Consider the following 21,721-nt stretch of genomic DNA (forward strand, 5'->3'; position numbering starts at 1 on the left):
CATGAAGTACCAATCCATACAAATGGTTAGAACTGCTCAAAAAAAAAGAAAGAAATGACAATTCAGTCCAAAGTGGGACTTTGAAATGACAATTCAGTCCAAAGTCCCACTTAATAGTAGGAGGGAGGGAGACGCAAGAGGGAAGAGATATGGGAACATATGTATAACTGATTCACTTTGTTATAACGCAGAAACTAACACACCATTGTAAAGCAGTTATACTCCAAAAAAGATGTTAAAAAAAAAGGGCCTTAATAGTATATCAAGGATTAACCATTTTCACTGCTTTTTCTTTTTCTGGCAGCGATTTTATCAACCATGTCATTTTGATGGATCTAACACCTACATTTTAAGGAATAAGAACTGGAATCTTTTGGTACCCCTAATTTAAGCTGAAACTGCCTTGCCAATAGGAATGCATTTTTTCATCATGTGATTACAACTATTAATAGGAAAACACATTTATATATGTAAATACTATATATATGTTATGCTGTAAAGTTATTTATAAATCTAAGTTACTAAATTGTTTTCATGCCATCTAATGTCAGTCCATAAAAGAACAAACTTACTTCTTAAAAAAATCATTAAACCGTTTTGATAGAAGATATTTCATTTGCTGAATCCATATATATAATTGAAAGGTGATATTTAACACTGAGTTTAAAGGGGAACATGCCATAGCCCACCATCTGCAGTGCTGTTCCCACATAAAATCAGGGTAATCTGCATTCCAGCCTGCAGTCCTGAGGAGGTCATTGCTGAGCTCCATGGGAAGGTCACTAAATGAGACATTAGGAATATCTGCAGTCTAGTCCCTGTTCCAAAGCAAACCCATTCTGACCTCAATCAAATAACATATTAAATCTGCGAGTATCTTGTGTACCAAATGAGGTGTATATTCCTGGTCTTTAGATTGGCTAAAATGAGAAAATAATGATATTTTGTTTCAGGATTAGAAGTATCAATATTTGAATCTCTCTAATGTTTCTTTCAGTATTTTTTCCTCCACCTCAGTAAAAATAAGGCCAAAGGATAGACAGGCAGGCAGGCAGACAGACAGACAAACACACACACACACCCAACACCATTTCTCAATGCATTTTTATTGATTTTTTAATTTTATTGCATGTCCTGGCAAACATAAGTGGCTTGTGGGTTTGCCTCTGGCTCACCAAAAGCCCATTACCCAAAATACCAAAAGACAAGCAACTGAAGCTTTAAAAAAAAAAAAAAAAAAAAAAAGCATCACATCTATAAGAAAAACTTTTCAAAAACATTAATAAAGCATATAAAACATTTGGCATTGACTTAATTTTTTACAATTATAAAAATAATAAAAAAATGCAACCTTTTAACATTCAACATCCTGCATACTATACTTTAGGGGAATATCAAGAAAACAAAAGGTAAATGGATTTAATGAAGTAAGTTCTAGTCTCCATTTCCATTTCTAATCAACTCCAAACAAAAATCTATCCATTCTTCAGCTAACTGTACTGAACTGAGGCCACAAGAACTCCATTAAGCCCATGCCCCCTCTGTCTGTCTTAATATTCTTTCGCCCCTCACGCTAGCTACTCATACACTCAAAAAACGTAAGTCGCCACCAGGATGTGAGGCCAGTAGTTGTGCCTCTCTTTGGCTCATGCCAAACCCATGATATACAGTGAAGGAATTTCTGAGTCCTTAGTGCCACCTGAAGAGTGCTGAAATAGCTCAGAGGATGTCCTAGGTTTATTCAAACACTCATGATAGCCCAGGAAGCCATTTGCCCTCCTAGCATTGCCAAGGCATGGCTTTCATTCTTCCTGTTAATAGGTTTTCAAACCTGCATGCTTGTTCCACGTATTAACAGTGCTTATTACCATTTATGCAAAATAAAACTTTGAAATCAAGGACTCACTCTCTTTAACATACAAAACTAAAAAATAAAAAACAAAAACAATTTTTCCCTTCCCCCCATCTTACAGTAATGGCATTTTAAAATTTGACATTGTAGTCTTACTAAATGGTGTTTCCAGGAAAATATAAAAACAATAATAATAACAAAAAAAGTTTCAACTCTGGTTCTGGAAAACCCGGTATCCCAAGAAGAAAAAGACAGTGAAACACAAAGTATGCACGTTCACACGCAAAACATATATACAGTTTTCAGATGAAACTCATATATATTTTTAAGCCACATTAGTCCTTTTGCACTTTAAAATAAAAATGGAAGCTTATGTGCAATGATAGCCCTTTACCAGAAGGCACGGCACGCTTTTAGAGCTCATTAGCATATATACAAAATACTTGTTTTATAGTTTGAAAAAAAGTGTTTGCTACAAAGTATGTTTCTAAAAGATGTACAGCAATATCTCCATTTACACGTTTTTTCAGAGTCTGAAGACAACTCTTTGCTTATGTGGTTCAGGCAACATCTCCAATGGAAGGCTTATCCTCTGATCTGTCAGGACATTTTTATGTGTATGCACAGTCCAAAAGACAGGTGGACGGGAAACTGGGTTCTCAAAGTTACTTTCCAACAAAGTGAAACTATTATTGTTCAAAAAGAAAAGTGATATTGTGATACAACTGAGGCTTTAGGAAAACTGATCTCATAATTTTGTATTTTCCAAATCGCTGCTCCTATTTTAAACCTTGAAGAGAGAGACATCAACAAGCCTCTATATGCAGAATTTTATAGAACGTGAGGGTCATTAGAAGAAACATTTACCAAATAATACTATTTATGTTTCAAAAAGTCCTCCAAGTATTTCAATTCATGGCTCACTGAGATCTCTTACTGTTTAGTGGAGATTCAATAACTCTGTATGATTCCTGTTTTTCCTGGATATTCTTAATAGACATTAAAGCTTTATTGCAAGAACTAGACAGATGGCATTCATCCCAATCAAATCAACCTTAATTCTAACAAGGGGAGCGAATGTGTCATTGAGTTAATCAATCTAGTAGTGAAATTGGGTTTACAGGCATTTGTAAATGCAGCTAATGCTTTGCCCATAAATACTGAGAGTTAAGGTGTCTGGCATTAAATTTGAGGAGATTGCTGAAATACCCAGACACGTGATACCAGGTGTTATTTAACTGGCTTCCATGACTTTTTAAGAATTTCAGCCATGACTCACATTCCCCAATCCCAACCAAAAGCAAGACAGAATATTTCCTTTCCTATGGTGAGTGATAGTGTGAACATGAACTTTTTCTTGTACTTGAACTAAATCACCCCAAAGGCAACCACTATCAGTAGTAGGGATATCAGTAACATAAAATATACCAACATAGAGAATCGTGTACATATGTATGTATACAGTCTCACCCATGTAATAACAAGCAGATCTAACCAAAGGTTTGATGTGGCATGTGTTTAGCATCCAAAGAACTGAAGGCACCTACATGTCACTGTCACTCACATGTCCTATCAAGATCTAGATACCTATTACCATACATGGCTGGCCTTGAGAGACGGCGTATAGATAAGCCATCCAAAAAGTAAAAAAAAAAGAAAAAAAAAAAGGCAATAAGTGCAACTCAATTTTTTTCCTTTAAATTACATTTTAAACAATACTCAATGCCCCCCACCCAAAAATATATACTGTATATTTATATATTTATATATATAGTCTTAGACTATAAGGGTGAAAATGCTTTATAAAAGTCAAGGAGAGACCTCTGCAGCTTAAGGAGACACCCACTGCTTTTTTGCTCACTTCTACCTAGCCACGGCAATTTCAGTCCTGCAAGCAAGAGATCTGAAGGCTTAAAGCCAGAATCAGAATCAGATGCCAGGTTGTACATTAGGTAAAATGTAGCCTCTTCCTTCTCCTTCCCTTAAGAAACCTGACTGAAAAGAGGAAGGAGAGGAGCTAGGGAGAATGCTTGGCTGGTCAAACAGTGGTGGGGCTAGCGGGTGGGAAGACAGAAAGAGCTCGAACCGCAATGCTCATCTCACTCCCCCTCCTCTTTGATGCGCTGCTGCTTGTTGCGACGAGCATCCATGTCAAAGTTGAAGTCATTCCACTCATCGCGGGGTGGGAAGGAGATGGTCTGGCGGAGGGTGAAGCGCACAGCGTCAATTACACGCTCGCCCCGGGTCTCACTGGAGCCCACACTGACTGTGGAGGTACCACTTGGGGTCCGCAGGAGGTGGGGAGGGGACGAGAAGTCGTGGAGCTGCCGGTGGTCCAGGATGCCTTTCCAGATGGCATGTCGGAATTGCTCAGGGATTTTTAGACTTGCCAAATCCTGTGCAATAGGGAAGCAAACCAGGAAGAATTAAGACAAAGAGACAAACTGACATTTAGTCCACACCATTCTGTCATTCCCCAATGCTGGGCTTTAACTGACCTGCATTTACTGAACTCTAAATTGGAAAATAAAATTAGCTCTTTATTAATCTTTGGCATATAGGTAACCAAGCACAGATATACAGGCTTGAGGTCCCATCTCTTCTTGTAGGTAGCATTTTACTTATTCTCTATTGGTCTCAGTTTCTTCAGTGGTAAAACAGAGGTAATATTTAGATCAGAGAACACAAATCCCCAAACAAAAACATCAGATAAAGGAAACTTCCCACTCTCAAATCTACCTCGCTCTAATCACTGGAAGGAAGATATTAATGGAATGCCACCACTTCTCAAATGAGGAGACGGGAACAAAAGATTACTAACAGATATTGAACACTTTCGACATGCCAGAGGTTGAACTAATTATTTTTTATTCATGATCTCATTTAATGCTAAGATTAGCGGTAGAAATTATTCCACCTATTTTATAGACAGAAAAGCTGAAGGTCAGAGAGGTTGATAATTCTAAAGTGACACAATTAAGTGAATGAACTGTGGATTCAGGACCGCCTCTGAGCCTAAAACTGCCTTAATGGCCAAAAGGTCTCTTGGTATTTGAATAAATCAGGGTATCAAAATACAGAGTACGTGTCCATGTTCTGTGGATGGGGGTAGAAGGCATTACAAAGATGGTTGATCTTAACTAACTGGGGTAGCATCTCTGTTTACCTGCACTAGCTCCTCATTAGCTTGTTTTAGTGTTGGCTCGCGTTTTTTATGGAGCAGTATGGTAGGTAGAAAGAACATTGTGCTTAGAGTCAGAAGACCTCGACAGAAGTTCTTATTCTGTCACTCACTGGCTCTAGACCTTCATTAAGTCACTTATTTTCTACTGGCCTCAGTTTCCTCCTTGGTAAAATGGGATGCAATTCCTTTTTAGGTCAACACATACTGTGGACTCATAGGCAGATGTGGATATGAAAGTATTTTGCAAATTATAAAGCACACTATGTAAATCTTAATCATCTGCATTATTACTATGTTATACCATGATTAACCCATCCTTGCATCTTAGAGGGAATACTTATAACACCTCCAAAATTTAACCATATTCCTTTTCCAGGGAGGTATGTGAAGTATGAGACTGGTGTTGAGAGACAAGAAGAAAAGGAGGTGTCCACTTCCAGTAATGAGCAGGAGGAAGCTGAAGTGAGGATGCGGAAATTAGATAGCCTCCCAATATTTCCTAATTTGGAAATGTGTAGTGTGGGTAGTCCAATTTCATGTGCAGTGTGGGTAGTCCAATTTGTACATACAGTACAAATGGCGCAGAAAGCCTCCCACGGCCCGATCCCTTAGCTATTGCACTTGCTCTCGGCAGGGTCTGGCAGCCAAGCCACCGGGGGCATGAATGACTAAGAAGCCAAGGAAACAAGAAATAAATGGACAATGTTTCCACACTAGTCTATATAAAATAGATAACTAACAAGAACCTACTGTACGGCACAGGGAGCTCTACTCAATACTCTGTAGTGGCCTATATGGGAAAAGAATAAAAAAAAAAGAGTGGATATATGTATATGTAAAACTGGTTCACTTTTGTTGTATACCCAAAACTAACACAACAGTGTAAATCAACTATACTCCAATAAAATTTTTTTTAAAAAGTATACAGTATAAAGAAGTTATTCCACAAATAGATAAGAGAGCATAGCTCTTTATGCTTCTGAAACTCCCAGTAAGTCCAAAACTCTCTGTACACTAGGCTCCATTAATCTGCATTACTCTCTGGATAGATTTTAACTTATACTGACAGGTGAGAAAGCTGTGGCCCAGAGCCTGGCCCAGGACCTAGCCAACACCAGCAGAGAGAGATTTGTGGAGAGCATCAGCAGATCCTAGCAGCCAAAGGGGCACCCCGACATACTCCCCAGTGGGGACAGTGAGCCAGTTGAAGGTAAAACTTTAAAAATATAGGGAAGGGACAAATTTCCTGTTCCATCATGTAAGGCTCTCAGACACAGGGCAACACACTGTCTTGTGTCAAACTGCCTTCAATGGATGGACATCACTGTAAAGTTCCCTGAAACTTGTCGGAACGTACTCCTAAAGCTTTCTCTATAGCTTTTACTTATAATTTCTTCCCTCAGGGAGCAGCAGCCAGGGGTGATTGAGGGAGTGGAGAGGGGCGGGCATAGGGGCAGCACAGCATATACTTGTCACCAGAGGGCAGAGGTGTTCTCACGCTTGCAGGGACATCTCTAGCATCGGTGCTCAAGGGGGGGTGGGGGGCAAAAAGAGGTCCCAATTACAGAAGCGGCAGCAGAGACAGAGAATATCTTCTTCCACCAGCCCAAAGGGCCCTCTGGAAGCTAGAAAGGAGGATAGCGAACCCCAAAGACAGCAGTATAAAGAGCAGCCTGGGAGGAAAACCAGATTGTTGTAAACCAGAAAATGAGCTCCCACCCACGTGAACAGTAGTTCAAGAAGTGCTGTAGGAAGCAAGAAAATGTCCCCTCCTATCCAGCTTGCTTCCAGGACTATCAGAGCCAGAAGGCAATGATTTTGAACCTAATTGGATTAACTGAGGCCCAGAGAAGCAAAGTGATAACCCCGAGTTCTCATTACCACTAAGAAGCATAGTTGGGACTCGAACCCATGACCAGTGATCTTTCCCAGTGATCAGGGATGGCTGGGCCCTATTCTGGTAGAATTGACCAGGAATGAACATATGGTTCTAATCGAGAGGCACAGCTCAATCCTCTGTGACATCCTATTTTAAAGAAAGGCAGAAAAGGCCAATCAATAGAGTTAAAGACTGGAAGCTTACATCTCAGGGTTCTGTTCCTGGTTCTGTCATCAACCCATCATGGTAAATGACCATACTGTCGTCTCTCCATGTTTTAAAGTGAGAATAACATCACCTGATTCCTGCTATCCTCCCTGGGGTCTGACACCAATTAATGAGAACAACCAAAAAGTGCTCTGAATTCTTTAGAGATCATACATTCCTTGAAGGTGGGAATCAGATCTCACTCCCACTCTGCATATAGTATGCACACAACAGACAACTGCTGACTGATCAGAGAAGCTGAGGACCACTGATCCTGAGCTTCTCATATGTAGAGGCGGAGGCCAGGGAATCTTTCTAATATGGTTATGGGTCCCAGCAAAACTGAGGACTGGGGGTAGGACAAAAAACACAGGGGATTCAACTACAAGGTGAATGTCACCAGAGGGAGGAACTTAAGGAATAAAACTCAAGAGAAAAGTCTAACGGTTACTTACATCCATGGAGTAATGCTCAATCTGATAGATGGTAGTCAGCCCCTGGGTCGTGAAATAGTCCAGACATGATGAACAGCCCAACCTCGCTAAGAAACTGCAGAGGGAGGAGGGAAGAGGAAGGAGGAAACAGAAAAAGAAAGTTCACCCCAACTGCATTGGCAAGATAAAGGAAAACCCAACATTTTGCCCTGGGATGCCCTACATAAGAGATTAGGGGCAGATAAAATATATGTGGGGCCTTGGATTGGAGGTCTGGGGATGATTAGGGACACAAACTTTAGGTCTCTAAAATTAAAATCAACTGTTTAAAGACGCCTGCAGAGCAGAGATTTTCAAATGGTGACTGGTGGAATTCTAGGGGTTCCATATCAGTGTCTTAGGAGCCATTGCAGGGGGTGAAAGGAAGGAGTCCAGTGCTCAGGTTTCCAGCCCTCTTGCCTCCTAGCTCTTCACTTCAAAAAGAGCACCTCTCCTTCAATTGTTTATATCTGGGGTTTCTGAGAATGGCTTATGTGGCTAAGAAAAAACTGTAGGCCACTCTACTGTGAAGTCACTCATGCTTTTTCCTTGGTGTCCTCATCAAAATACAGACCCGCTCCTTTCCAGCTCTGGTCTCAGATCGGTGATGCCACCACCGTCCCAGAGCCAGATGCTGGATGCTGAGCCATGCACTTTGCCATCTCTCTGCCACTGCTAGTACTGTTGCATCCATCACATGGGAACCAACACATATTATTCCAGCAGCCAAATGAAAAAATCATTCTGCACACGAAGCAGGGCACTAGGCATGAGATTTGGGCACCGATGCTTGCCTCTGCTGGAAACAGAATTTTCCAGACTTCATGCCTTTCTTTCTTCTGGCTATCTGAACTCCCTTTCCTGGAATGTCCCCAGTTCCCATACGACAAAGCAAAAGAGGCCATCAGGTTCTTGAAAGTCCCTGTCATTTTTACTAACATTCCAACTTTTTTATGGACATCCAACTCCAAAATAATGATCCCATGGTGGCTGAGAGCTGTGAGGCCTAGAGAGCAGGAAAGGGAGCGAGATAGCAAGTTGAGTGCCCATTTGGGAACCCCAGCCCTGAGCACCAATTTGAAGGCCACAGCTTACTGTAAAAATGTGATGGGGGGGGGGAGTAAGTGAAGATGGGGGAAACAGGCATGAAAAATTATATGCCTATCAACTCACATTTTCACTTTTTCCCATGCTGACTGTTGTGGTTTACTTTGATTAAACGCTGCTGATGACTCCATAGATCAGAGATAACAGTGGCTGAACTTCCACCACTGGGCTGCTTTGCTTTCTTTCCAACTGTGCTATTAACTTTGACGGTGTCCACCCTCCACCACCCAGAGATGCTTAGGACAGACCCCCAGGGGCACATGCTGTGGACTCACCTGACAAGGCTGCAATCTGTGGGGTACGGAGGTGGGGGGGTGCAGTGGGAGGTGGATGGCATGGAGAGAGGGGGAGGGAGGGCCTGGGTGGGGCTGAGTCCATTCATGTCTCCAGCCATTGGCATGTGGGTGCCCATCATAGGAACTGAACAGAAGCAGGAGGAACAGAGAGGGTTACCGCCGTCATCACATACCAGCATCCCAGTGGTCCATCTCGCCTGGCTTAATGTTACCAAGGGCCTAATCTACCAGCCTTCCTTTTCAGTCTTATCACTACACCCCTTTAAGCACCCTACATCTCATTGAACAGAATAGTCACCAAACTCCAAACTAATTACCTACTTCTTGACCTTGGTACATTCTCTTAGGACGACCTCTTCCCACTTTGTTCTCTACTTCTAATGCTCTGTCCCAATTGCTTGCTGCTCCTGGTGTTAATACAGTCCTTCTTGTATTTGTCTTCATGGGTTATATTTCTGTCTCCCTCACTAGGCTAGTCTCCTGAAGCATGGAGATTAGACCTTATGCACATCTGGGTCCCCACAGACCCGAGCACAGTGCCTGGCACAGAGCAGATGCTCAGAAAACTTAAGTGAACAAACCTTTGAATGAGAGAGGGACCTTTGGAATATTGGTTTGGGAATGGGAGGATTTATTGCAATATTTGTAGGGAACCAAATGCCTCATAAGGAAGGATGCAATGAAAGACCCCAGCTCTTTTTTCTGGTCCATTTCAGGATTATATTTGGGAACACTACCAACTTGGATTGGTTTCTTACTAAACCATAAACTGTAAACATTCACTTATAGAGAAGAAAAGCTCAATACCAATAATATTTATGAAACAAATTTTGTCTTCAGGTAAAAAAAAAAAAAAAAGGAGCGAAATAACATATCTACAAAAAGATGAATGTAATTTGCCTCTACTTCAGTGAACAGTAGTGTGCCAAAGGGGAAAGGCCTCAGCCACCAACTACCCAGCTAAAGAGCATAGGCCTAGCATGTCTTATCGGTTTCCCTCTGACTTTCCTGATGCCATTAGAGGAAAATTATGAAGCATAAATAAGAAAAACTAAGTAAACTGTAACGCAAATGTGAAGGATCATTACCACTACCACTATTTTGTCATCTCAAGAAAAAGCTGAGGACTCTAAGACGTCACCAGAAAGAAAGCAAAAAATAAATGGTTCCTTTTCCTTTTACTCTCGAAGCAGCAGACCTGCCAAAGGGTCAGGTTTAGAGTCTTAGGATGTATTCGTCACTAGTGAGAGAGCAGTCTGGCTCTAATGTCTTCGTTGTCATACCAGGTAACCAAACCTCATATATCTCTTATCTCATTAAAATCTAAACATGTGCTATCAGAACCAGAAAGAGTCATAATCTTAGCCTCCCTTAACTTCTTTAAGAAAAACCCAGTCTCTTCAAGGCAACAGTGAAATGCAAGTTTAAAGCCTTGATCAAAATACTGAACAATTTCTAGGACAAGACTGAGGCACTGTTTTATGAGGGTGATTACAGGATACATGGACAGTATTTAGGCTTTTTCATCCCTTCTGCATTTTTACCATCTTTTTTTCCTTTCAAGTTTGGGTATCCACTCTGCTAGGTTAAGTTCTAGTGGACAAGCTAATTATATTTACAGAAAAGCTATGCACCAATCATCACCCATGTTGAGGCCCGATTCTCACATTGTCTCTTATAGTCATACTTAGTTGATATGAGGAATCTGTGTGTGAATAAATAAAAGGGAGACTCCTTTCCCTATGTCAATTCCTTAATAACTGTGTATAGGATGGAATAGATGAGTTGAGAAGCCCAAAAGTGTAGGGCCACAGACACATAAACTTGTTAACTGTGCAGAGTGATAATTTTATGAATGGAAAACTGAGCATTAGAGCAGAGAGGTGACTCGTCCAGAGTTATGCAGCTAATGCTGCAATAGAGTCCAGACTAGGATCTATTTCTCTAGATTTTAAGTCCACCACACTATGCTACTTCCCACAAGTTGGACATATTTCCTTTTGACTATCTCAAAGAATGTAGAAGGTGGGTCCCCATCCAGGTTGGTAGGAAGTGGATTGTTCTTTTTCACAGAGATCCTTATCCCTACTAAAGGAACAGCCTTCTCTGTCTCTACCAGTGTGCTTTGTAATGAACCATACATCTTAAAAGTGAGAAAAAGTTCACCGTGAGAAATTTAAGCCACTCAACTTGGATCTGTCCTGTCTACTGTGCCTCTCACGTAGCTTCAGAGCAAGCCTTCCCCCCATCCCAGAGCAAAGTCTTCCCCTACACTAGCCCTATGGGTCCTCCAGCTGCAGCTAACGGGAGATGCTCTTACTGTTGGCTCCCATGCCATCAGGGATGGTGGTGGGAGTGAGGGTGTTGCGCTGCTGAGGGTTGATAAGCTGGCTCACGGAAGGCAGCTTGTTCATGCTGTTCATTTTGTTCAGAGGTGGGGAGCTGTTACCGTAGGAAGACTGAGACTGCATCGAGGTCCTGGGAACACAAACACGGGAAGGATGGTGAGCACAGGACGCTGAAGAGTGGGGACTGGTCATTTCCAACAGATCTCATATTAAAACATAGCCTTAACTGTACACTTGCCAAAATATTCCTCCAGAACAATGACAGGAACTTATTTGTGCTTCTATCTGAGAATCTCTCCTACCTTGGCAGGGATCACAAGGCTATCATCAGATCGTGTGTTTCCTACATGAGTAGAGGACAAAGCTGAATATCTTCCTAAAGCATCTCCTTTGTGAGACGGGAAATCATTGCATCTTCTTTTTCCCTCTATTGTTTTCTCCATCCCTTTCAACGTGAAAATCAATAAGGGAAAAGAACTGAGTGAAGACCCAAAGGCTTATGAAAGACATGGAGACGCCATGCTAAATTGCAGCTGAGGCGTTTCACCTCTAGCTTCCTAGGCCATTTGGGCATATACAGAAAATAACCACAAAGCCAGTCAAACAGGGCATTTGGTAGCACGACCTGCCATCATGCAGAGGCCTCAACACGGAAACACGCTTTCTCAGCTTAGCTGTTCATGGGCCATGAGGGAACCCATCGGAACGTCAACAGCCTCTCTACACAAGGGGAACCCAGGAGTCCAAACACCTGTTCTGTTAAGTTTCCACAAGTCTCTTGAGAGACAAAGAAAAAAAACAAACAGTGTTCCATTCGGCATTACTTCAGTTTGTAAATTTACTAGAATTGGTTTGTCATACTATGTATTATATTACATACAACATTCCCTATTCAACTGCCATGCCTGACTTTTCCCTTGAATATAGAACTAGTGATATCTAGAATCGGGGAAGGATACAGAGTCAGATAAACAACGTTTAAGTCTCCCTCCAGCATATGTTAGAAAGCTATAGGTCCCTGTGCAAGCCAGTAAATATCCCTCATCAGAAAACTAAAATATATAAAAACTTAAAATATATACACTTACTGCATGAGTTAGACGCTAGAGGTGGGAAAACTAATAAGAAATGGTCCCATCTCGGAGAAGCTCATAGAGTAGTGGATACATTGGGATAACAATCCAACCTACCTTGTAGGGCTATGGTGAGAACCAAAAAGACAAGATGAGGAAGAACTGTACACACTGTCAGGCATTTACAGTGAGTCATTATTGTGACCAGAGAATGAAGATTGGGCTGAGCATGTAAAAGGGGAAAACCTCCCCGTTTACACTCCTCAAATAAAAGGTATTATTTTGTTCCTATTTGTCTCCTCCCTCCTGCAGCCGTATTTTTATTAGAGAAGAGAAGAGAAGTGTTTCTTTGAGTTTTATTTGCTTGTGTGTGTGTATGTGTATCAGATTTAGGAGGCTCTGTAAATGAATCCAAGTTCCAAACAAACATGGTATAATGTTTGAAAAAATAACAAGTGGCTCTAACACCTGAGTGCTACAGTCGTGCTAGGCTTGGACTTCAAAGCTCTGCATTCTTCATAATTACACAAAACAGGGAAGCCTCCATTCCACATCACTGAAGAGCCACAGCTAGAGGAATTCAAACACTATGCTATATTTGCATAAATGAACATGACAATGTGCAATTGACAATTCAGCTGCATTTTAGAATCACTGTCTTAATGTAGGAGGGTATTGATTTCTCACTTTAGCCCTTCTCAAGAAGACAGGTTTAGATCCATGTTGTATAAATGGGTGTTTATATAATAAACTCTCCCAACTGTTAGATTCTTCAGGTTACCAAGCTCTCCTTCATCCATTTTCCAAATGAGTCTCACATCTCGTGGAGGAGGACATGGGATGGCAGGGTAGGGATGGGCAGAAATGATTATGCCTGTTGTACAGATGGGTAAATATAAGATTCTGAGAAAAAATGTGCCTAAGTCACACATTGTTAAATGATGGGCTGAGAGGTCTCTTGGCTCCTAGTCCAAGAGTTTTTCCTTTCATTCTGTGACACCTTCCCAGAAGTAAGACAGTGGAGTGCAGTAGGTTACATCAAGAAGTGGGTGAAGTAGTAAGAGGAAATAGGAGACCAAGATGGAACAGGGAGCAAGGGATATAGTAAAGGGAGACCCAGCTATCCTCAAACCCACTCCATCCCTGTGTAGAAGCCTTGCGTAAGAGTCAGCACATTTGAATACACCTAGGAACCTCTGTAAGTCCATATCAAAGGGCAAGAACGTTCAGGGCAAGGTGATCAAGAGAAGCTTTGCTAGGTGCTTCTTCCTCTACCTTTGCCCACCACAAAGTAACAAAGATGCCAGGTTACCCAGACTCCAGAGGCAGGTTGGTCCTCTGTAACCTAAAGAAATGTCTACATCTCTCTCCCATCCTCGCAAATCAGTCAAATGTACAGCAAGAGCTAATGGAAGCGTTGCTTGAACCATTAATGCCCACCACTAGGAAAGTAAAAATGTATTTAAGAGCTATGAATTCTCCCTGGACCCTCAATTATAGTGAACGCCTTCTTCCAAGTCCTGTTACAATTCCTTTCTCCTGTTCTTGGTGGTCTTTATTTTTGACCATTTTATTAGTTCATTTATTTTAAGCCACTTAAATTATTGTTGAGGAAGGTAGGTCACAAACCATAGAGAAACGAAGAAGGAACATAAATTTTGGAGCCAATCGAAATATTAGAGTTCACATTCTCGATCTGACACAAATCGATTAAGTGACTTTGGGTATTATATAGGTCTCTGGAGTCTCATTTACTTAATCTGTAGAACAGGCATTACACTCACTCCAGAAGACTTGCTATGAAGATTAAATGAGATTATGTAAGTGCCCTGGACATTGTCCTACAATTTGTCCTAGAATTCCACCAAAGGATTCCTTCTTTGGCCTTAAATCTTCCATTGCTAATGAAAAAGCAACTCTCTAGTGGAATCTGGCAATACATCAGGGTGAATCTATTTTACCAAACCACTTTTGCATGGCGGGATCCGAGAAGGGAAAGGGATATTGGGGGTAGAGCAAAACACCGTGGATATGGGGCAGGTCAGAAAAATGGAAGACATGAACATGAGAAAAGGAATTGTTCCTCCTCGAAATTTTGCCCAGTACCTCCCCACATGTAAATTTTCTCTCTAGCTGAGGAATCTTGCTTCTAAAGACGAAAGGCAGCATTTATTCTCCAGCTAAATCAACTGTAATTATAAAATATTTTCTATCAGTTCAAATGTATGCATTTATATAAACATCACTATAAACACATTAAAAACTTCCATAAAAATAGGGAGAAAGGGAAAAAAAACTTCCAGAAGAAAAAACAAACATTAAAAAATTAAACATACTAACCCTTTAAGGAATTTGTGAATTCCTTAAAAAGGATTAGAAAGTTTTTAGATTAATTGAAAACGGTGCCAATGTAACAGGATCATCTGATTTTACTATTATACTTTTATCTAAAACATAAACATGTTTTTTCTTAAGTATTTTTCTTGTTTTCCTTAAGTATTTTTCTAAGTGACTATATTAGTTTTATTTAGAATGGTGGTTTATGAAGTTTTTAAAACTTGTTACTCAAAGATCAGAACGTATTGTAATTTTTTTTAAAACCTGTGCACAACAGGTTCCACTGGATATTTCCTAACACCAGTGTCACAGAAGCCAATTTATTTAATAAACTGGAATTTGATTTAAATTTCTTCTAGTGAACTTGGCAACTGAAGATATAACTCAAGGCTTATTCAGAGATGTGAACAAATGATGCTATAGTGCCTAGCTCTTTATGATGAAATTAAACATGCACAGGGCTAAAATAAATTTTCAAGTTAGCATGGGCATTGAAATTTACTTTTAGGACTGATGACCTTGATACAGAGTATCTTAAATAAAAACACCAACTATGACAATAGTGTAGACAGAACCAAAGTGACCTATTCTTGTTCTTTAGACTTACACATGGTACTTCAGGCACTTAAATGAAAATATTCTAGCATTTAAGGAATTTCAAAAAGCAAAAGAGACAGAAAAGAAAAACTGCGAGATAAACCAAGATGCAAAAGTTTATTGAAAATTAAAATCACACATCCATAAAGCAACAGCCTCAATAACAAGAAATCATTGCTGTGGTGACAAAGAATAAAGAGCTGGTGACCTGGTGTGGGGAGCAGATTTTTTAAGTCTTTATACTATTACTTTAAAATATGATTTAAAATGGAAATAGATTCTCTAAAGTCTTTGAACCAAAAAAGAAAAATTATCTACTCTTCCTGTCTTTAATTCTTAGGCCAGGAGTGTTGATTTAAAAACGTGTCTGCTTGGACATCACTTAAACAAAGCGTAAGTGTCCTGGACACGGTAATTTGAACAGTGTCAGTGATATGGCTGATTTTATGGCACTCCAATCAAAGGAGTTAATTATAGATTTGGTGAGAGGACTTTGAATTCCATGGTGGACACGGAAGAATGATATATGACTGCCTGAAAGAATATTACTGGGGTAGTTTTACCCTCCTCTTAAAATGACAAAAGAGGTTTACCTGCCTTGGGGTCCAAACACAAATTTTGGAGGGTTTCCAAAAGCAAGGAAGACTATCACATCAGATGCTGACATGGGGTGGCAGTGGCAGGACCTGACACAGAATTAATGAGCTTTTTACTACATATGAGGGGAGGATACTGGTAATGCAAGTTCTCAAAAAGAAGAAAAAATCATTCCCCGCAGTGGCTACTCATGGTAGTTATTACCTCTCTGTCCAGCAGTACACTTGACACCTTAGCTTGTTACTATTTGCAGTATCATTGCATGACCAGCATTAAAAGGGCCTGAGTCTCTCAGTCACCTACAGTTTACTTCTGCCTAGACAATAACAACCTTGTTTTCTCCTTTTCTTAAAAAGACATCTTAAGTTTGAGACCTGCTCAAAAGCTTCTTCATGAGTTTTAGAAACACAACAGAAGGTAACAGAAAAGGGTTCCAATAAACATCGTAATGCCCCTCTTCCCAACCTGAGCTCCTCCCTCCCAAGAAACAACACAAAAGCTCACAGACAGACACAGGGGTTCCTGATGGACCAATGCTAGATCTAAGGATACAGAATCTGCAGAAAATGTCCTTTCTTGTACAGTTTTGAGTCCCTTCAAAGATTTTCTTACTAGTGGCTGTATGCCTTTGAGCAGTTGGGTCTCTGAGCCAAAGTGTCTTCAAGTCCTGGCTACGAGGGCTTGATACACACACACACATACACACACACACACACACACACACACACACACACACACACACGGAAACACAACAAACACATACGCTCAAAATACAGAGATGGGGCTCTATGGGTACACTGATCGGTTTGGGGGGCTGGAATGTCTAAAGAAGACGTCAGATTGCCTCGGGCTTTCTCTCCGGGGCTCCACAAGCTCATTCCTGAAGCAGGCTGAAAGGAGACTGCAGAGAGGAACCAGAGAAAAGAAAAGATGAAGGCTTAGGACTTCATATATTCAAATCAACTGAATACAGAAACACATCCTTCTACCTTCATGATCATAGTATAGTCAGAACAGAATGCCGCGCGGCTATTTTTGTTCCTTCCTCTTTACCTTCCTTTAAGATCACTCAGAGATGACTTCCCAAGACTTTTATGAAGAAGAAATGAGAGAAGGCAATGGTAGCTATCTAGAACTATTAGAATCACCTGTGGAACTTTTAAAAAATGCATTTTCCAGGATCCTTTCTGAGACCAGGCTGGGACCCAGGCATACATACACTTTTAAGAAGTTCCACAATTTACTTAGTTGAGGACTACTGAGACAAGGTAGGTCAAGATGCTTAGCATGGCGCTTGGCATATTGGACTCAATTAATTGCAAAAAGGAATGCAGAGACAAGAAGTAACTTCAATCTTTTGTAAAATGTCATCTTCCCAATTATGATACCTCATTACTGTTCCTGTCTAGCTTAACTCTGAAGTATGAAGAAATATGATCTTATCAGTCTGGGGGCTGTGTCATCATGCCTTTGTAAAGAACTACTAATGAGCATTTTGCATGTGCCCAGATTGTGATGGATAAATATCCTAATCCTTTCAGTCACAAACTTGGCCTAGAAATGCACATATCAAACTCACGAAAGCAACTTTTGCATAATGAAGAAATCAATTATGACACAAGGATGCCAGGAACAAATCCTCTTATTTTCCTAAGGGTTGTGCAACCCCATGAACTGTTTGGGAATTACTGCCCGGATGGCTTTTGAATCACATATGCTTACTCCTTGCAAAGGAACAAAGCAATTTTCACTTGTTCAGTGCTGAGGTTTAGTAAGCCATCTCACCAGCAAGAATTGGGATCATCTTAAAGAAGATGCCAGAATACAAATTAGTAGGGAAGCAATTTATTACCAACTAAAGAACAATGGCTTCGACTTCTCGTGTGGATATTACATCTTGGGGCTTCTCTTGGACCAAGGATTGAATAAGACAACATGCAGAAATCATCCTTCACTTATGAAAAAAATGTCCGGACCAGAGAATTACACACTGAGACTAGAATTGAGACAAGTTCTGCAATGAGATGTGAGAAGTTAGAAAAGTGATTTAATCTATCTGAATTTAATTAATCTGAGGGTGTTTTTCTGCATTGCCAATTCAGAGCTAATAAATCTCTGTCCTGACAACTTCCTAACATTTTCGTGAAGTTCTAAACTAACTGTGTAAACTGTAAAGGCTTGTGCAGTGCCATGACCTATAAGGTTGAACCCCATGAAACTGCCCATATTTACCTTTTTTTTAATCTATGAAACTGGCAATTTCAAACAAATATTCTGGAAGTGTGGAGAATTTCTAAGTCAGACTTAGAAATACGGTATTAGTCATATCTGTCAGTGAGAGAAAGATTTGTGTCTTCTGCTTTCTTCTACATTGATAATTCTGAAAATATTACTTGCTTCTTTCTCAGATACATGAATCTGAGGAAGAATTATCAACATTCTTGAAGAAAATCGTAGCCAGATGAGCTTAGAGAAATAGGACTTTACGCTGAAACCACAAGGGTAAATACCAACTACCTGATACAGGGACAGAAAAATGGGAATGAATGCTTGCTTTGTGTTTTCTTATTATGACTTTCTTAACTAATGAAGCAGCCCAGAATATTGTAAAGAGCTATGTCTTCCAGATCTGATTCTAGTCTCAGATTTATTATGAACTGGCTATGAAATCACAGGTGTAGTTCATTGGGCCTCAGTTTCCCCAGCTATAGCACAACGGGGCTAGAACTATAGTCTTGAAGATCCTGTTCTGCTCCAGTATTCTCCGACCTATCATGGATACTAATAAGCTGCAATCATCAAGTGATCATAAAGGAGAAGGAAACACTAAGAGCTCCTCAGGATGTCATACATTTGTATTAAAATCAAAGTACATCTATCCTGTAGAAACTTAAAAATAATTCTCCAGAGTTGGGCTAAGTAAAATTTTAACAAAGTAATGCTGCTCTCAGATCAGATCTTACCCAAGAAGGACGGTAAATTACAGAAGAAAAAAATGAACAAGAGATAGTATTGGTCAAAAGTACACATGTCAAAAGATTGCTAAAAAGGTCTCAAGTGGCTGCTGCAAAACTGTCTTAAGAGTTAATGTCCCTTGAAAATATGATGGTAAGGAGTCTAGTGGCAAGAATGGGTCCAATCTGTCCTCTCACTAGATTCTGGCTCCTATGAACGTAACTCCCTATGTTTATTCCAATGTGAGCAAATCAACTAAAATCAAATTTCCTTATAAATGGAATAAAGCCTACTTATAGCTATAACAACTCCATTCACAAAAACTCAGTGTAAGATTTATCCTCCAGAAAGCCTATGATCATGAAGGTAATTGTGAAGGAATTTTTGAATAAGGAAAACCATGCATAAATGAAAAGCAAGCAGCGAGAAAACATATAGTGAGGAACGAATAGAAGCAATTAAACTGAAAATATTTTATTGCTACCTCGTACAGAGTGTATTCTCTTCCCATTAATTTTCACTCTACTATAAAGAAAAGCATAAACTTGATTCCTTACCAGCATAAAATATTGGTACTAAGTTTTTGCAAAGGAAATCACAGGCTATCATAGGCATTTTCCAAGCTGATGTATTCTTTTCAAATGATTGCCAGGAATTAGATTTCCAGTTTTCTTTGTCTAATCATTCGTGCTCTTTCTTGGAGCTTTGTATAAAAATAAAAGAGCTGAAAAAAACTGAGCTGAAGAATACAGCAACTGGAGAATTTATATAAATGTATATCAATCATTGGAGGGAGACCCATGTATATATAATGTAACAAAGACATAATTAGACCAAATGTCTATATTTTGCAAAGAGTTCATTTTGCAGTCTGTTATATTTCCATGCACAAGTTATCACAGCTGAAGTTAGCTCTTATACACTGTGAGACAAGCACTCAAAAACATGCAATTATACATATAAATGGACACCACAGGAAACTATGGGGCTACAAATTCCTCGCTATTTATCTGTGACCACCACACATGCAGAAAAGTGAAAATATGTCTCTAAAATCTTTTGAGCTTCTTAAAATAATAATTTTAAGATATATTTTCTTCTTTGATGAAATAGATTGTTTTATGGAATATTAATTATACATAAAACAATTTCCCTTTAGAGCAATGCAAGCCAATTAGGCTAGATAAGTTTTAAGCCCTGGATAACTCATCATCCAGGGACATGGGACTATATATCCTCGTGTACTCCATGTAAACAAACAAATGCACATGTCTCCAACTGAAACAGATCATCTTGCCTTGTAAAGTCTCTAAAACTATGACAAAACTATTCCTTCTACTGTATAATCTACACAAGTTGTTTAAAATTGTCCTATGAACTTACATGATGCTGAGAATAAACTTCCAGAGATTTCTTAAGATTCAAAAGGTGTTCTGGTTAGGAATTCACCACCAAACCGTCAACTATAGGAAGGCAGGAACCTCATCTACCTCATCTCTATTTTCACTGCTTTCACGTAGCAGATCTTCAGTAAAAAGCTTATTACATGAGTCACGTCAACTATTCCAGTCTTAGCTGATGATGAACCATATTTTGTGTCTAGATGGGCATGTCTTTTTCAGCCAGAAGAAAGACAAGAGAAGCCTCTGCTAAAGACTGCTGTTGTTTTGTTAGATACTGAGATGACACCTTAAAAAACTTCCTAAAATCTTTTAATACCTCTCTACTTTAGAATATATAGATTAGCTTCCAGATACTCCTATCAAAAACTATGAACATCAAGAAGCCATGAAGGGGCCACTCTTTTTTCTAGAAGAAGGATTGGCAAACTATAGTGAATGGGCCAAACCTGGCCCATAAACTAAGAATGGTTTTTACATTTTTACACGGTAGGAAAAATTCAAAAGAAGAAGAATGTTTCATGACAAGTGAAAATTATATGAAATTCAAACTTCAGTGTCCATAAAATAAACCTTTAGTGTAACAGCTGCTCTCATTTATTTACATATTGTCTGTGGTTTGCTGCTGTGCTTCTGAACTGGGGAGCTACAAGAGACCATATATATGGACCAGAAAGCCTAAGATATTTACTACTGGTGCTTTACAGAAAAAAAAGTTTGCCAACCCCTGTGCTAGAGGGTCAGACCTTTCAAACCACACCATTTAATACTGACAGAACTTTTCCTGTTAAAAAAGAGGCAGGAAATCACGAAGCAACGAGTTCAGCATGTTCTGCTATGGAGTAGTTCTTCTGAGGTCATTTTCGCTAAGCCAAACATTTCCAGAGTGAACTGGTGACGATCTGAGAGTATGTCTTAATACCGTGACATGCGTATCTTGGAGAAGGCATTTATCCCCGTTGGGTTTGTAATTGATGCTACAAGTCTATTTCTTTGATTCCTCTTTTATGAGTTTATAAGAACTAAATCAGTTTTGCACTTGAATGTATTAATATATATTTCTATCGGATATCCTAAAGACTATATAGGATTGGCAATGGGAATTCTGTACCTTGAATTCTAATTCTCCTTTGGAGTACCCTGTGTCCCCAAGGAACTGCCTGATTCAACTTTCCAGTCAGCCTTACTCTAAAACCTTATATTTATGATTCGCAAACTTTCGTGCCAGAAGTGAATGGTGAGATCTCTTCCAGGCAAAAAAGGTCTTAAATGCTCAAAGAGCCTGAAGTCCTTTAAAGAGAGAGCATACTTATTTTCTATTCCCCTGCTGCCCACCCCATACCTCACAGTCAGTAGGTATGGGCTCAGAGGATGCCTTCTGACTATCAGAAATGCAGTCCCACCTTCTCACCTACA

The 21,721-nt window shown here is 39.8% G+C and overlaps 1 protein-coding gene across 9 annotated transcripts in view; it reads right to left on the minus strand.

Annotated features, from left to right (window-relative positions):
• Positions 1 to 3,951: 3,951 nt before the first annotated feature.
• The window catches only part of TP63 (tumor protein p63), a gene marked incomplete at both ends in the record, with an annotated part of 220,788 nt that continues 203,018 nt past the window's right edge, over positions 3,952 to 21,721 (minus strand). For 5 of the 9 annotated variants that reach the window (XM_082839095.1, XM_082839094.1, XM_082839096.1 and 2 more), the window contains 4 exons: positions 3,952 to 4,248; positions 7,578 to 7,671; positions 8,978 to 9,122; positions 11,319 to 11,476. In XM_082839095.1, the coding sequence (XP_082695221.1) occupies positions 3,952 to 4,248; positions 7,578 to 7,671; positions 8,978 to 9,122; positions 11,319 to 11,476 (694 nt within the window). Of the gene's footprint in view, positions 4,249 to 7,577; positions 7,672 to 8,977; positions 9,123 to 11,318; positions 11,477 to 16,736; positions 16,852 to 21,721 lie in introns of those variants that run through there. The other 4 variants (XM_082839100.1, XM_082839099.1, XM_082839102.1 and 1 more) reach the window with 1 other exon arrangement.

Source organism: Leucopleurus acutus (genome assembly GCF_964270905.1).
Source record: "Leucopleurus acutus genome assembly, chromosome: 5".
Taxonomy (NCBI): domain Eukaryota; kingdom Metazoa; phylum Chordata; class Mammalia; order Artiodactyla; family Delphinidae; genus Leucopleurus; species Leucopleurus acutus.